Genomic DNA, 16,977 nt, shown 5'->3' on the forward strand with positions numbered 1-16,977 from the left:
CCGAGCTACTGGATTACAGAGAAATTGGGGTGAAGCATAACGTCTTACACGTTCTACTCTAATATGTAGAGAATCATTATTACAGTTTTGAGTTCAGGCTGTCATTGAACGAGGATGAGACGAGGTTTTACTTGACACCTGTCGGTTCATCTACTCGTCGTGGCGACACTTTCAGCTTATCCGACCCATTGCTCACGATATTTTGGCGCCAATGAGTATGACAGCTAGGAGCAATGGTGGCTAAAATCGCAATATAAACCTCTCTGATAACTGTTAAATATATGTCGTTCTCTCACTTTAGTGAAAATGATGTATGCGTTCAGCGTGATAATGACACTTTCTATGTCGCTGTTGAAAATGGTTGTGATGTGCCTTCACGGAGCCCCAGATCTATCTAAATTCCCCGTAATCATTAGCGTGGCATTGTCTATTTCTCTGAATTGCGGTAAAAGATTGTTTGACGTTTTTGCCTGTCGTCTTACAATAACACCGGATTACTAGTTATACAAGATTAAGCACACGTGGATCAAAGCCACTGTACACCCCCACGTCGCAATAATGGCTTTGAGCCGCAAGAGATATTTCGTAGGAAATGACTGACAGATCAATGGCTGAAGAAATGCAAAATCCGCCGCACGCCCGATTTCTCCGGCAAAAAAAAAACGTCTTAGGGAAAAACATAAACCTGTCACTAGGCTTTGCTGTGATATTCATCTGTCGCCACGGCTAGTGAATGCAGTAGGAATTATGGGTAAATCGATGACGTCACGGGAAAGCTGAACAAAGTGTTACCAGCTATTGGTACGGATACACATACGGTGGTGTATGACAGCAGCTGTGAACGACGCGACCGCTCCCAGCGACAGGAGATTAGTACAATCGTCTATTTTATTTTTATGCATAGCATATATCAAAACAATCACATACGAGGACGAATCATACCAACTCAACGCTTTCACGGCCGACTGAGAGCCGTCATTATTTTTTGTTTTGTTTTAGTTAAATTATATTTTTCTAAACCAAAGTTATGTTCTGGTCGGCATCGATACTTCGCTATGCGGTAGTACTAGTAGCCTTCGTTTACGTTGTTGGGGACACAGACTTCACCAATGACTGGGCCGTGCATGTTCCCGGTGGTGAAGTGGAAGCTAGAATGGTTGCCGAGGAGCACGGATATGTATTTCACGGACAGGTAGGAACACATTATATTTAAAACTGATATCATCACAAGTAACTATAAGTGTTAATTATTGACAATGAGGGTATTCCGTTTTGTTGAGAGCGTTGGATGTGACCTGAACACTTAACTGGTTGAAATCGATTCATCGCGGCAGGGCGTAATAATAATGCCCGGCCATTTTCAGGATATTATTACAAAATGACACGTGCCTGCAGTAATTAAGTTCATGTCGTAAAGCTCGCCATCGTTTAGACGATGATACTGATTCCATCATACTTTGGTGTTGCGGTGCCTTCAAAAGCGTTTTCCTGATACTGTCGACACTGCCCCCACGATCATCTATCTAAACGGAGAGAATGTAATATGCTATTAAATATTTGAGTTAAAGCTAACAAAGCCAAACATATTTTATTAATCCCACGTGGGCAAATCACAAGTGTATTTTGTGTCCCGGGGATTCGATTAAATATCATGACTATAAGTTCAAGTCTGATATGGATAGGTACATTTCACTAAAACATGAAACATTCATCAATCCAGCCATCCATCATAAAACGTCACAGACTGAAACGTAACTACAACGGAGAAGTGTCCCCCGCGAGTGTAATTAAATTGGTTAATACAAGATATAGAATTAAATGTGGTATATACCATATGGTTGAATTTCTAAATAACGGCTATAGGTAGGCAACATATTCCCAGCTCGTTATAAAACATTGTGTTTGTGTCATTATTCAAACTCGGGTATGGTTTTGTATGTACACTTATATGTGCGGGCAACTTTAGATAATTACAACCTCGATAAAATAGTGGGTTTTGTAGATAAAAGAATCAATCACCTGTGTGACTGGTAAAAACACATGTTGATCCGGGATTTAAATATGATCGATGAGTCCCCCTCTAATTTCGGCAACGTTCGGCGTTGTGGTGATGTACTTGTACGCGCCTGGATCTATTGCCTATAACGTTATAATACACCACTCATGTCAGATCACAGCCTTAATGCGCTATGAAATAAATGTTTACCGCCAGAACAGGTCTGTGTTTGCTAAAAGCTAACGATTCTCTCGATGTGATGTACATTTCACATTCCCGTGCCATGTTAATTTCCGGTGCGTTGATAGGTTGAGCGTTTAATTGCGTGTAGTGCTGTAACATGAAATGAACAAAACACATTACCTGGTGGACAATTCACAGTTCACGTTAATGTCGCGAATATTAATTACATTATATTATTGAATTTTAATTATTTTTGTTTGGTTATTTCTTAAAATAATAATTACATACTTTTCTTTAAAAATAGCACATCTATGGTGTGTAGGTCACCTAAGGCAGAGATATATAACAAGCTGCATTGTATGTGGACATTTAATCTGTTTTGTTTATTATCATAGCCACAGCTTGTATCCTATGAAATGGCCGGGTCACAGTATTAGTTAGTAGCAGAGGAAGATTAAACAAAATATTAATGCATATATGCATTTATATTACGTGAATATAAAAAAACAAACAAAAAACATTCGGGTTGCGAATTGATCGAAAGACGTTTTATGAATTGCAGTATAAAAGCGCGGGGAATTCACGTTGTAAGCACTGGATACGTTAATATACATGAATACATCAGAGGTTTTATAAAGAATTACATCATCGCAGTGTACCGCTCTTGTAAATTATCCCCTTGACTGTGATTGGATGATGGATTTATTTTATGCAAGTCGATTTAAAATACCATCCTATCTACGTATTACAATAGACCTGACTATAAATAGCATTTAGACTGTGATCGGTAAATTTATTTTATTTGGCTGCGATTTAATACAAAATATGCACATGAATACGAATTGCACTGGGCTTTGGTTGATTGATAACTTAATTTATGCAACAGGATTTAAAATACTGTCTTATATAGCGAGGACTTAATTTAAAATAGCCCTGAATGTGAATACGAATAACATTGATGCTGTTATTTGTTGATAAACTTAATTAATGTAACAGAATCTAAAATAAAGTCCTATCATAGCTACGAAAATGGTTCTGAATATATAAATACAGTAAATCTGTGCTTACGTGATAACTAAACATATTACATATTTCGTGAAAGTGGAAAAGAACGCACAAATTCCATTTTTAGTCGACTGCGCTATTTTCTGATCTGGCTAGCACCATTAGCGTAAAAGACTCTTACAAAGTGTTTGCCAACATATGTGCTGACAACTATGGGTATATTAAATGTCAGTTTCACATATATCAACGCGTTGCATACTAACGGTAAGAAACTGTTAAAATTTACGCCACCACTCGGATCCCTCTGCAACCGTAATATATTATCTCTGCGCATAATTTCTTTTTTATTGTGCTTTGAATATTATTTCGATGTGACGATTCTTCTTGTAATTTGTTTTATCTCCAATGCTCTATAATTTGACGAAAATAATGCTGGTGATATGTTTACAATGGATAGACCTCGATTATGATAGAAAACATATTTTACGCGTGTTTATTAAATTTATTTGACATACTCCAAATCAATTTCTTGAACCAGCTATGATATGAATGGTGAACACCAGAGCTCAAATCAGCTTGGTATTAAACACCGAAAAGGGGTCGACCTATACGAAGTCATGCACATGTCAAGAATCGTTCCTAACGTATGCGTCCTTGGGGGAACAATACCATTATGATAGATATATGGGCACACATCCCTGTCAGATAGTTCCAAGAAAGTAATATAATTTCTGTGGAAAATGCGCTGTATGTACCCTCAGCACTATCACTAGCAATACGCACTTAGCAAAAATCAGCAGAGACAACATTGATATTCAATGTCGAGAGCTGTGCCATGTCACAACAATATATAATAACAACATTTTAATAAAAACCAACACGTTCTGGTCGCTGATAATACCTAAATACTGGTAATTATAAAATGTGGGATACATGAATAATTGAATAACATTGTGCAAAACAGGTAGAATTGAATATATCATCACATTGTTTATACAACTCATTTAAGATTATAATCACGTAGTATTCGGAATTCATTACTCACTTTGAAGGGCTTGACATCGAAACTGTGGGCAGACGAGTAAAGTATTCTTGTTTGGCTGGAAACATTCCGCATTTAGCCAAGATAAAGTAATATCTTCCAAAAGTACATACACGAGTAGTATTGTAGTAACAAAAAATAATTTTAATTTTCGTCTTCCATAAACAACAATAGTATCAACAGATTGGGTTAAACCTCTAAGATCCCATTGAACCATAAGAGGTGAATATCCCCCAGATTCTATTTTAAAATCACGAGATTTGAACTTGAACATCTTTCTTATAGATGTGAATTAGTAATATACAGAGGTAGGTTCTCTTTGTGATGTTGTATTTTCCGATGATTATTTTTGCCAGAGACATATTTACAACATTTTCAGAATTTTATTTTATTCATTATTATCTGTATTTTATCAACAATAATATCACAACCCTACAATGATTTGTTCGTGGATATATATGCCGTAACCAGTTTATGGCATTGTAGATGAGATCATGAATTACCGACAACTCAGAATTTGCGACAAGTTGATCATTATGATCTAGTTTCCAACTTGAAAACGAAATAGAAACTTATGCTGCTGTTTCAGCCACATTTTATATGCAAACAACATATACGCACATCAGAGTAAACTTTTTTCAAGCTTTCCCACGTACTTCTGTTTTGGGAATCAACATGTTAACTCAAAGTACTATCTATATAAAAAAAATGAGAGGCACAATACTACTATGTTTTTTTAAACTACAGCTTGTTATGCTATTCAACTTTTTTTGGTCAAGTGATTATATTTAGCTGGTGACTGAGATAGTCGAGAAAAAACTAATCCTAGGAAATTATAATGATTAAAGTTAAATACCTGTTAAGCCTCATTTGTCAAGATTCAACACCCCTTCTTACTCTCCGATACAGTGATTTATGCTAAATCTAGATTAACCGTCAAAGACCAATTTAAATTTCTGATACTGGTGGGTTATTTTACCTTGGTGACGAATAGACAGTTTCTGTGACACGCGGTATTTAATTTGTTCGAATATATTTTATCATTTTCTCGTTCGTATTCGAAAAAAGCGTTTGCAGGTAAACGTTCGATTTATTGTTCTCGAACCTCTGGGGTTGATCTGTCGCTTTGTACACTTTAGATAAATATTATATTTTTTTGTTTTGTTTAATATTATTAATTTGTATTTGTTTATCACGTTTTGAAATTCGATCGCCATTTTCACTTATAAATATATTTATCAGCTAATAATACTGGGTTGGCTTCAGAATCGTCTACCTCGCAGTCAAATTATGAAATTATCCCCGATGTTACTCGTTTATTGAGCAGCATCGGGATTTATCTTTTATTAAATATGTTTTTATTTGGCATTGTTGACGTCATTGCATCATGTGAGTAAAAATTGTTATTCATATTCAAAATGTATTATGTGCTTGTGACAACACTGCTGTCACGAATCTTGTTTGTGCTGCATATATCCGTGTCTCCGTGTTCAAACACACATAAAGTGATGACGATTAACGTTAACACCGTGACGTTTACACCATATCTGACGCGGTAATTCATGCGCAACGTCACAACAGTGAATAGTAAATAAGACGTGCGATAAGTGACGCATATCTTCATTACCCCCCCCCCGAAATAAAAACAACTGTTTTTTTTCTGTTCTACTTTTTATTAATATCAAATTTCAATATTTAATTTCTAAAGTGTCTGTTTTGTGATAACACAGCCATCTATACTCCGATGTCGTGTCATTAGCTAGTTGTGTTCATCCATATTGGAATTATAGTTTCCATTTTGTGTTCGTATTTACTGCTTCGTGTTACTGAAATGACAATGTACTGAATTTGAACAATGACAGTATTAAACTATATATGTCACTGAGCATTATTTACATGATATAGTAACTATACAACCTAATTTTACTGATTTAATATTTTCACGGGTAAGGGGGTGAGGTGGACATACGTCAACTCTCGTTTAGTATTGATATGTTTGTATAAAAGGGCATTTGCTATTGAGCTAACATTAGCACCGCATTTATTTTGTACGGGGTAGTAGTGCGTACTGTAATTCTTAATACGCGCGACATTACCAATTTATGTGCGATTCAACGCAGTTATAATATGAGATACAATAACACAGTTCCGATTGATATAACAATAAGGGTAGTCTCCAGGTGATATGCCATATGACCATGTGATGTGCGATTTAACGAGGTTATGCGCGATATGACACAGTGATATCATATAACAAATTCCGCGATAACACAGTTCTGATTGATATAACAATGAGGGTAATAACCAGGTGATATGCCATATGACCATGTTATGTGCGATTTAACAAGGTTATGTGCAATATGACACAGTGATATCATAGTACAAATTCCGCGATATTCTAGTTCCGATTGATATAACAATGAGGGTAATAACCAGGTGATATGCCATATGACCATGTTATGTGCGATTTAACAAGGTTATGCGCGATATGACACAGTGATATCATATAACACATTCCGCGATAACACAGTTCTGATTGATATAACAATGAGGGTAATAACCAGGGGATATACCATATGACCATGTTATGTGCGATTTAACAAGGTTATGTGCGATATGACACAGTGATATCATAATACTAATTCAGCGATATTCTAGTTCCGATTGATATAACAATGAGGGTAATAACCAGGTGATATGCCATATGACCATGTTATGTGCGATTTAACAAGGTTATGTGCAATATGACACAGTGATATCATAGTACAAATTCCGCGATATTCTAGTTCCGATTGATATAACAATGAGAGTAATAACCAGGTGATATGCCATATGACCATGTTATGTGCGATTTAAAAAGGTTATGTGCGATATGACACAGTGATATCATAGTACAAATTCCGCGATATTCTAGTTCCGATTGATATAACAATGAGGGTAATAACCAGGTGATATGCGATATGACAATGTTATGTGCGATTTAACAAGGTTATGTGCGATATGACACAGTGATATCATAGAACAAATTCCGCGATGTTCTAACACTATATCGCTTTATATCGAACAGAACATGGGTAGAGCATGCGCAGTAGTTGCAGCAGGGAATGAAGATTCCATTTTAATTACACTACATAAAACGCTGCAGTATTGTCCAATTCCAGTACTCAAACTCAAGTATGGATGCCATGACGTCAATGTGACGAATAATATGACATCTATAACTACGAATATATAGATAATATTTTACATAGTGGACTCATTATTATATCTGATACATTAGGACGAATAATTTGAATTTTCAACAATTGCATGACGTGAGGATTGAAAACCAATTTATACCAAATTACGCTGTGACGTTTGTCAAATACGCCATATTGCACACATTTGTGCACAACCAGTTTCGTCTTTACGACCCCATTAATAATAAAAGAAAATTAACAAATGTATGGAAGAAATCTGACCTCACTGTACTGTTGTTGATTTTGTGGTTGTCGTCGTTGTTATACCAATTCACCAGCCACTACATCGAACTCAGTCGATACGCCCGTGACAGCTTTGACGATGACGTATACTAAGTAAGCATATTTCTATTGTCACGTGCAAATATTTGCTAAATAAATATCATCATGTAGCTGTCCTTTTCCTCCTAACTCCCCTCCCTCCCGAAATTACTTGGTATAGAATCAGCGTCACGGCAGTTTAATACAAAGAATCTGATGGAAAGCGTAATGTGGCGTAGACTTGTTTTTTCGCCTTGCATCATAAATAAGGTGCTAATTTTCACAATTAGCTTCAGAAATTAACCGTCAGTTAAAATAGATTATATCTCTGAGCGATGACACTACTGTGAAGAGTGGTGCGATTTATGATTTTATAATAAATCATTTATGAGAATAGACGTCCGCGACTTGCCATTGAAATCTCTTGTGATTCTGGACAACTCTGCAAGGTTTAATTTATGTCAATTGTCAGTCATCTCCCGGTTTTGATGAATCGCATATCACAAAACCGGGAGGTTTACGGTGCCGCTAAACTTGCATGGCGGCCATTAATGAATGACTGTTTTATACGAGTTGCAAGTGCGTGTCTATTAATTAAAATTATCAATTTACCATACGTCCAACTTTTTGTTAATATTGAGAAACGCTTCACTTAAAATAAAACGGGAAATTTGCATCAATTTCATAGGATGTCGACTATTTCCGGGTGACCTCTTCCAATGATGCAAACGGAAGTTTAGAACAGTAGTTAGCACTTTGCAAGTGACAAACATTGTTTGTGCACGACACATCTCTTGCCGTATACTAATCCATTCGCTCTTGAGCTGATCATTAACAAGTTGATATCACCGGATAAAAGCGTATCTTGAGTGAAATGTCTTTTCACAGATTTCGGAACTCGGAAATCATCTACCTGCATGCATACATGCATACATACACAGGAAGCGATTATCGGCAATTTTGTCTTCGATTTTTAAGTGATAAAATTATAGATACGTCGTTCAGAGCGTTATCTACAGGATATCCAATACTTTATCCAAAAGTATCTAAATTAAATGGACGGTCTATGTATTTACGAATAGACAAACACGGAAAAAATCGATGACATTGTCACGGTACCTGTCAATCTTGTTTGTACTGTTTATCGACTAATACATATACTGAGAATGAGGTAGGACTCCCATTTCATGATGATTTCCTACACTATTTGTATCCCGCGAATGAGTGCAAACAAAACGTTCCTCGCACAAAACTTCCCCCGGAGAAAACATCCCCTTAGTTTTACATCATGCTTCGCATGTGTTTGATATATACATCGGAAAAGATGATGTATTTAAATATTTTTAATTCAAACGTCGAATGCTTTAAATAAAATCAACGGGAAAGATAACACAACTATTATGCGGCGAATCCCAGTGTAGTTCAACCATTGGGAACTTTTGCACTAGACCACTACTACTGGCGTAAACCGTACCATTGTGAGAGTTGTACCTTTAACATATATCTTGCCATCGTTTTTCAAATTATTCAATTCATTTATGACGTTTGTTATTCCTAAATCTCTAAACATTTCATTGTACTTTTCAATTCTTTGTATATTTCAGTTTCCATATCTTGAAAAATGAAATCGAAATATTAACATATTTCTTCTTCCTGTGTTTATGAGATTTTGTGCCAAATCAATCGATTATATTGGTCATATTTCCTGAGAAAATTACTTCGCTCACACGAGAACGCCGTCTTTAACATAATCGATATTGTTATATCAGTTTGTGGTTGGCCTTTTATACTCTAATGTTGGATGGAAATATCGAACTCAATACCATATTGCCTGAACCCCAACCTGAGAACTACAGCTCTTACTATGAGAGGTGTGACGCCCTGTTTTATGTAGCAGATGACAGTTTAAATTTACATATCGAAGTTTCTTTTTACGATGCGTTGAGTATAGTATTGAAAGGAACACAGTATTTTATTGAAACAAGTATTTTGTTTCGCCATTATTGTTTGCTGTGATTGATATGATGTGTCATTCTAAATACACAACGATCAATTTGTAAGTAACGTATACATTTGAAAATAGTACATAAAGACTTTGTTCTAAATTCCAAAAATATCATATTGCATTTCTTTGTCGAAACAATTGTGTTTACATGAATCGATACATTGAAATCTAGAATGTCTTGTAGATTTTTTTAGGAATAACTTTTCTCAGTACTGTATGCAATTCTATGTCTATTCTTTGATGTACCGTCGACAGTCTTAAAGTCGACAACCCAATTTGCCCCTGAAGTGGGATTCTTGAGTGATGACAGTTAATCAATGACATGCAATATTATATGCAGACGTCAGAACCACCTGTTCGTCACTGCCTGCCTTTACTACACGAACAACCGCACTGACGTTAATAAAATCGTGTACACTGGCTACACAGCTGGGATACGATGCAGCTTATTATAAAAAAAACATAATGATTGGTTGAACGCTTTGTTATTCTTTTATTAATAATTCAACACCTATCCCATAATTGAATACATAATTTTAATATGCTAATTTTCATAGGCCATTCAACCGAAACCGAGTCTGTATCTGCTGTGGTTAAATCATAACTCAAGCCATCGCATTAACAAATTGTTGACGATATGTTCATTATTTTCAGCAGTAAACTTTATTTAGCATCTAAGTGTGGTCAATTTGTAATCTTCGTATAAACCAATGCATGGTTTGCATCGGTATGTGTTAGATTTCCAATCTCCGTTACTACTTTCAATTGAGCATCACTATCGCAGTGGAATGGCTGCACGTGTCTTAGGTCATTAGCTGCCTGAGTTAAGATCTTACCTGGGGTTATACAGGAAAAAGGTCGACCCCTGGCTGAGTAGTATGTTATAGGACTATAGGTGTTTGGTGTTCGACCTGTTTGACGCCTGGATGGCGCTTTAAATTGCCATAATACCTTTACGATAAGAATGTGGCAACATTGAACCAGACGTAATAGTTTCTCCGTGGTTACGGCGTGCATATCTTACACTATTTACTTAGATGCATAAATGGGCCGATGGTCTCAGCAGACACACTTACGCCACATTTAATAATAACCCCCCGCCGCCACGAGACTAAACTTCTTTTGAAGAAAAAATACCTCCCGAACAAAACCTTTCTTGTATTGCGGCAGTGTGTGTGCGCACCTACTATAAAATACTGTTGTAGTGAATATGGCCTAATGTGCCACTCTAGTGTGATTATTGTTACGGCGATTTCATTCTATATCTTGGGAAGAACACTGCCGAACACAAGCAAACGCGGACTCCAACGAAGATTGGGACAAATATCTGTTTGAGTAAATTCCGCCAAAATTCGCTCATAAGTATATACACAGTGATTTATTTAAGTTTGAAAAAAAATGTTCTCGTGTGTTCAAAAAAAGTTAAGAACCAAATTGTTCACCCTTTAGTTATCTTAACGCAGATACAAAAACAATTTGAATCAAAGAAACTTTATTAGTTCTTCTACCTGTTTTTCTCATGGTAGTCATTATGCATAATTATTAGGAGAATTGTAGTCACACTACTTCCACTCTCACAAATGCCTTTAACTTTCAACACGTCCAAGATCACAGTATTTCGCGACTGGCAATATTAAGCATTCACGCGACTCGCTAGTATACCGATAGATACTGTTTGTTTGGTTAGATCACTTACATCGTGCGAACACTGTTCTTTGGTATTTATTTTAACCAATAACACTAACAACTCAAATTGTTCATTCATGTTCGACCCATTTTAATTTTGAATCAAAGTCAGTTCTTCCAAAATATGTTTTCTTATTGGGGTTTGTAACGATATGCGGTAAAAATCGCACAGGAAATAATGACACTGTAAAAATGGCACACTTTTGCCAAGATATGAGAAAAAACACAAGGACTGTGTTTTCTTTTAATAGCAATCACTTGGTAGTTGGAGCTATCTGACACTCGGGGTGGGGTGGTGAATCTGTGGTAGGCAGGTAGGAGTGAAACTTATTATTTCAAAAAATGTGGTAGAGGCAAATTTGCATAACTCAATTACAATGAAAGGAAAGGACAAATATTAACCGTAAACAGTGTAGATGATTGTGCAATACCCGGGAATGACATCTCTCCTTGCACTGTACATATACTGAGCAAGGTACGCCACGTGATTTGTACATACGGACTACGGAGATCAAGAGTTTTCTCTGATAACTTTCCTTCATGTCATAATGTATGAGATACGGGGGATAGAAAATACATAGGTGTTATATGTATGCTGATTAGTGTTATTATCATGTTTTATTTTGTTCTACGACCATTATAGTCAGAACGGATGTTAGTGCTAAAATTACCACCTTTTATTTGGTAATCCTTCGTACGTGTGACTGCCATGATCAAATTTGTGACCCCACCTCCTTTCCCAGCCTTCCCAGGCCTGGCCAACACCGGATAACGCAGTCTTTGTATGAGGCAATCAACACCTACTACATGGCGTATATCTCGTTCAACACCACGTGACTCAATACCAAACACTACAATTTCGGAAACACAACTAGTCCCATACACACTGTCACTCGCGCTTGGATATCAACAAATTATTGTTAAAAAAACCCACAAAGACACAGTTATAATTACACGCTTTTCAGTGTTCTCGAGAATTTTGAATAATTTAGTAGAATTTTGTAGCCAATCAGAAGTGATATCCAATATACGGAAATATACATCAAATGTTGCTCTAAAATGTTGACAGTTACAAAAATGGCGTCTGAACAGTTAACGATAAATAGAGAACTATACATCCGCTATGATTGAAAAAAAATCCGCCCACTTATGAATCTAACAATCGGTATACAGGTACATGTTTAAATAATAAATTATTTTATTAGGCGATTTGACACGTTTTGACATGTTTTTTTTTATTTATTTTTGTTTCATTTTAAGCGCCAATTTGCCAATGGGGTTAATTTAAATCGGCTGAATTTAGCGATTAAAAACACCAGACAGTATCCCCGTCCGAAATATTTCTCGTTTCTTTCATTTCACGTGGGCGACGAGTAAAATGCGTAGTAGAGCAGCTTGACAACTAGCTGACGATTACCAATCCAATTCATTTGTAGTGGTTCCGGAGTGAGCTAAGGGCATTGAAATTTAAATGTGTCGTCTGCTGGTTATATGAACGCGACACCAACAGGTGGTCAAATTATCCATGAGCAGCAAGTGTAGAAAATATCCCGCAAACATGGTTAGAAAAAGACGGGTTGTGCTGATATATTTACGAGGAAAAATTGTATTGATAGATTCCATTCTGAATTCGAGGAAAAGTTAAAATTAACGATCACGAATAACTCGTCTCTTAAATTCCCATATACCTGTAGTAATATTTTATGCATTTTGTTTCTGTCAGTTGTGAATGTTATTTTAAGAGATAGTTATTCCTGTCGTGTGTCAATCGATCTCTGGGAAACCGCCTAGCGACTTAATAATAGAACTGACGCTGAAGGAATACCGAATAAGCCGCTATAATTTAATATCTTAATCAACTTATTATCTGGAGTGATTGTCGTGAATAAGTAATTAAGAGAATAGAGCTGAAAAATTAAAACCGACGAGGAGTTTTGTTATAAATTTACTGAAAGCCTTATTTCATTCCACCATATGGTGGTGTGATAATAGTGCGATATTTTGCCCCTAAACGTCACACGGCTATTTGCGTAATTATCCGATGAAATAAGGGAAATTGAGCTAACCAAGAACAATATTTTATCATTTAAATAAATTGCTGGTGCGTGGAATTGATTTTTTTTTAACGAATAGTAAGAGATTCTCGTCAGTGGCACCTAGACACGGGTCAGGTGATCGTGATACAAATATTTCAACTGCATTCGCTTTAGAACCTAGCGACATACAATGTGCGTTTTCGTGGATAAGGAATGTAATACACCAATAAATAAAACGATAAATGAATACATTAAGTAAGTCAGGATTAATGCACTTGTATTTATGACCCTTGATTATATAGACCAACATTGTAAACCAATATTACAGACGTAACACGTCATGCTCCGAAATGTAATTAATTTAAAAAAAATGTGTTTAATATGACAAACCCTGACCAGTGAAAGTAGACAAAATATTGAATTCTGAGTGTGACGTGCAAAAATAAAAAAATAAAAATAAATAAATAAATAGGTTATGAAGGAAATTGCCTGTTGCTAGACAGAAAATCTTGGATTGCTCGCTGTAAAGAAGTATGAATGGTGAAGAATTAATTTCCGCCGCGTTGCCCTGGCTATAGCAGTTACCCCCGAAAACAGCGATAATATGAAATCATAAAACAGGACTTTCACGACAAAAAAAAAAAGGATTACATTGAATCGGTGCAGGTTTTGGCTCGTGTGTGGTGACAGCTTGAGTGAAAAATATCCAACCCGCTTATTTGCTGATCACAACAAATTAGTATGTCCCAAGTGTCACGGTTACCGATCATGTTCGTGGTGTGTTTATCGAAATAGACGAAAAATTAGGTACAGAAATATTTCGAGTTTAAATAATATCAAACATTACATTGTAATGGAATAGTATTTATATTTGAAATATTATACAATTCGACAGTGTATATTTAACCTAACATAGGTTTTTGTGTAGGAAACTGAATACCGCGCGACAGATGTGTTTGTGAGGGCGTAGTCCAAACTCCCCGATATCCCGTGGTTTTACGAAATCTATATTTCTGTTTCAAAATGGCGACAGTAGCTGGAGGCAGACTATCCGTTAATCAGTTTATCAATGTATTGTTTAGTTCAAAGAAATCGACTGCCCCTCAAATCTGATTTGCTTTACGACAACAGCACTACAGCATGATAACACCGTGACGTAATCGAGTACCCTGTTGCGGCGAGGTAAAAGACGGAATTTACATACCACGCAAATTGAATATAACAGTTGATTAATTTTCGCAAAACAAAAATGAGACAGTTGTATTCATGCGTTTCGACGTCATCTATTTTTAAATCTCTATTCTAATTTTAATTTAACTCTCATTATTCCGATTTCAATAAAAACACCGTCAGATTGCCAGGTACCAGTGAGTTTTAAAACAATCGAATACAATCCTGTTTGAGTCGTAGCGAATAAATACCGAGGATTATCACACGCAAATACACGCAATGTTGATTTTATTGTTAAACCTTTGACGTCCTCACAAATTAAAACAAATTAATCTGACCTGAATTCCATACATCTAAAAGAAGGGCAACCGGAAGTTGTTTAATGGTTATGGTACATAACGCTGTGTCATGGAAACAACACATTCAATCATAAGATTATTAAAATACGTATTACTTCATATAGTGGCATAGATACTTTGAAATAATTCCTGAATATAAATTAGCTAATTTGCATAATGCATTGAAACATGCCATCTTAAAGTGAAAATGTAGTTTGTATATTGAGAAATTATTTTACATTAATTGCCTCATTATTATACATAATAATTTTGTAAATCGTACATGATTCTTGGCATTATTATTTCACTATATTTTGCTATCGTATTGTGGCGTAAGAAGGTCAGTGTGTACATATTAAAGAGCACGCACGCACGTAAGATTAGGTTTACTCCTAGACGTGATCTCTCTATATCCAGATGGAACGTTTAAAATAAAGAAGAGCGTATTTTTGATGAAACACCGGGACCCGTACTGGAATTATCTTCAAATTGGTGGGTTTGATACAACGCGCGGCGTCATTCGAAGTTTGGAAGGACCCACCTTAACGTAACTGATACAATTCATTTTGATAAAGGCTCCGCAGTTATGTGTAAAGACCTTCTTCCTATCAAACATCTTAACCTGTTTAATATTTCATTTAAACCAATATAGAAGAGCCGCCGGCCATGCAGCTATACGATAATCGATTCACGTTACTCGTACTCAATATAGTACGTTGTTAAACTCCACCCAACCTTCAGTCTATTATCCCATTATTTTACAGACAGGTTTTATATATTTAGACCGTATTTAGGCTGCGTCCAAGGCAACCAATCTGAAATGCTGGTTGCCGGTAGTTACCTAAAACCAATGGGTTTCCCATGATGCAGTTATGATCAAGATCCAATCATATGTCATGCGATTTTGGAGGATGTGATGACCACGAAAGGTCGCACATCCGGACACTATCTGCGGGTATAATTGTCCTATAACAACAATACTCTATATGTTGAATATTTTATAATGATTCCAATATTTTACCTCAGTTGTTGCCATTTTAATATGTTTTGGAACCTCAACAAGTGCGTGCATTTTATTTTCGGGAAAATAATCCAATTTGCATTCATTTATAATTATCATATTATTGTTATTTGTTCAGGATGCAAACATTGACACATTGACATCAAACTGTTTGGTATTTAAACATTTGTGTGTTGTCAAACCCCTCCTTCCACTTAGATCACATATATCACAGACTTATATCACTTCAATAAAAATGACCCAGTTACTTATCTATTTGCTCAATGGCACATGATGAAATTAGAACACGTGTCAGTGTCAGACGAGTAAAAACTTCCCTTTAATGAAGGAAATTGCACATCAACAGCATAATATTTGAGCGTGTTGTGCTGATTGTGAGTTCGATTCGATCCCTAGTTCAGAGTATAATGCTTGCGGGTATCTCGTGCTCTCCAAATGTATATTGATTTTTTTTTGCAAAGGTCACTGTATGTCATACAATGAAACGATGCTACAGGGCAAAATGTTATCAATATTCGTCCAATGATAACGCGTTTTCAATATATTTGATTAGGGCAAAAATGAAGGATTCTCTGGTAAAATAAAAATGATGAAACTGGAAAATATAGTGACTTCAAAGGTAGCCACCACGTGACTACTAAATATCAGGGGTATTCTTTGTGTATGTTATTATAATACCGTCTCTAAACTAAAGTAAAGTAAAAACAAGTGAAAACCATCTCAATTACAGTACAGAGTTCGTGACTGGGATTGTTAATTAGGCAATTTACATTCTATAGAGATATACATCATTTGCGGGTGTTGTACGTGAAACGTGATATTTTTGCCATCAGATCAGTCATTCCTGATCATTCTTGTTCACAGCAATCGTGTTGTAATGACTAAAACTCCTCCAAATAATTACCCATCACACCACAAATTGGCAGGAAACACATTTGATTTGACGTATTGCTGAATAACGATAACACTGTAGGTGCTTGGTACAAATATGGAGA

General features: G+C 36.0%; 1 protein-coding gene across 2 annotated transcripts in view; it reads left to right on the forward strand.

Annotated features, from left to right (window-relative positions):
• Positions 1-829: 829 nt before the first annotated feature.
• Positions 830-16,977, forward strand: part of LOC100372676 (neuroendocrine convertase 1-like) — a 48,004-nt gene continuing 31,856 nt past the window's right edge. For both annotated transcript variants that reach the window (XM_085506920.1, XM_085506919.1), the window contains exon 1: positions 830-1,192. In XM_085506920.1, the coding sequence (XP_085363046.1) occupies positions 1,028-1,192 (165 nt within the window). In that variant the 5' untranslated portion in view covers positions 830-1,027. The remainder of the gene's footprint in view (positions 1,193-16,977) is intronic.

This window comes from Saccoglossus kowalevskii, chromosome 13 (genome assembly GCF_978046115.1).
Source record: "Saccoglossus kowalevskii chromosome 13, keSacKowa6.1, whole genome shotgun sequence".
NCBI classification, from domain to species: Eukaryota; Metazoa; Hemichordata; class Enteropneusta; family Harrimaniidae; genus Saccoglossus; species Saccoglossus kowalevskii.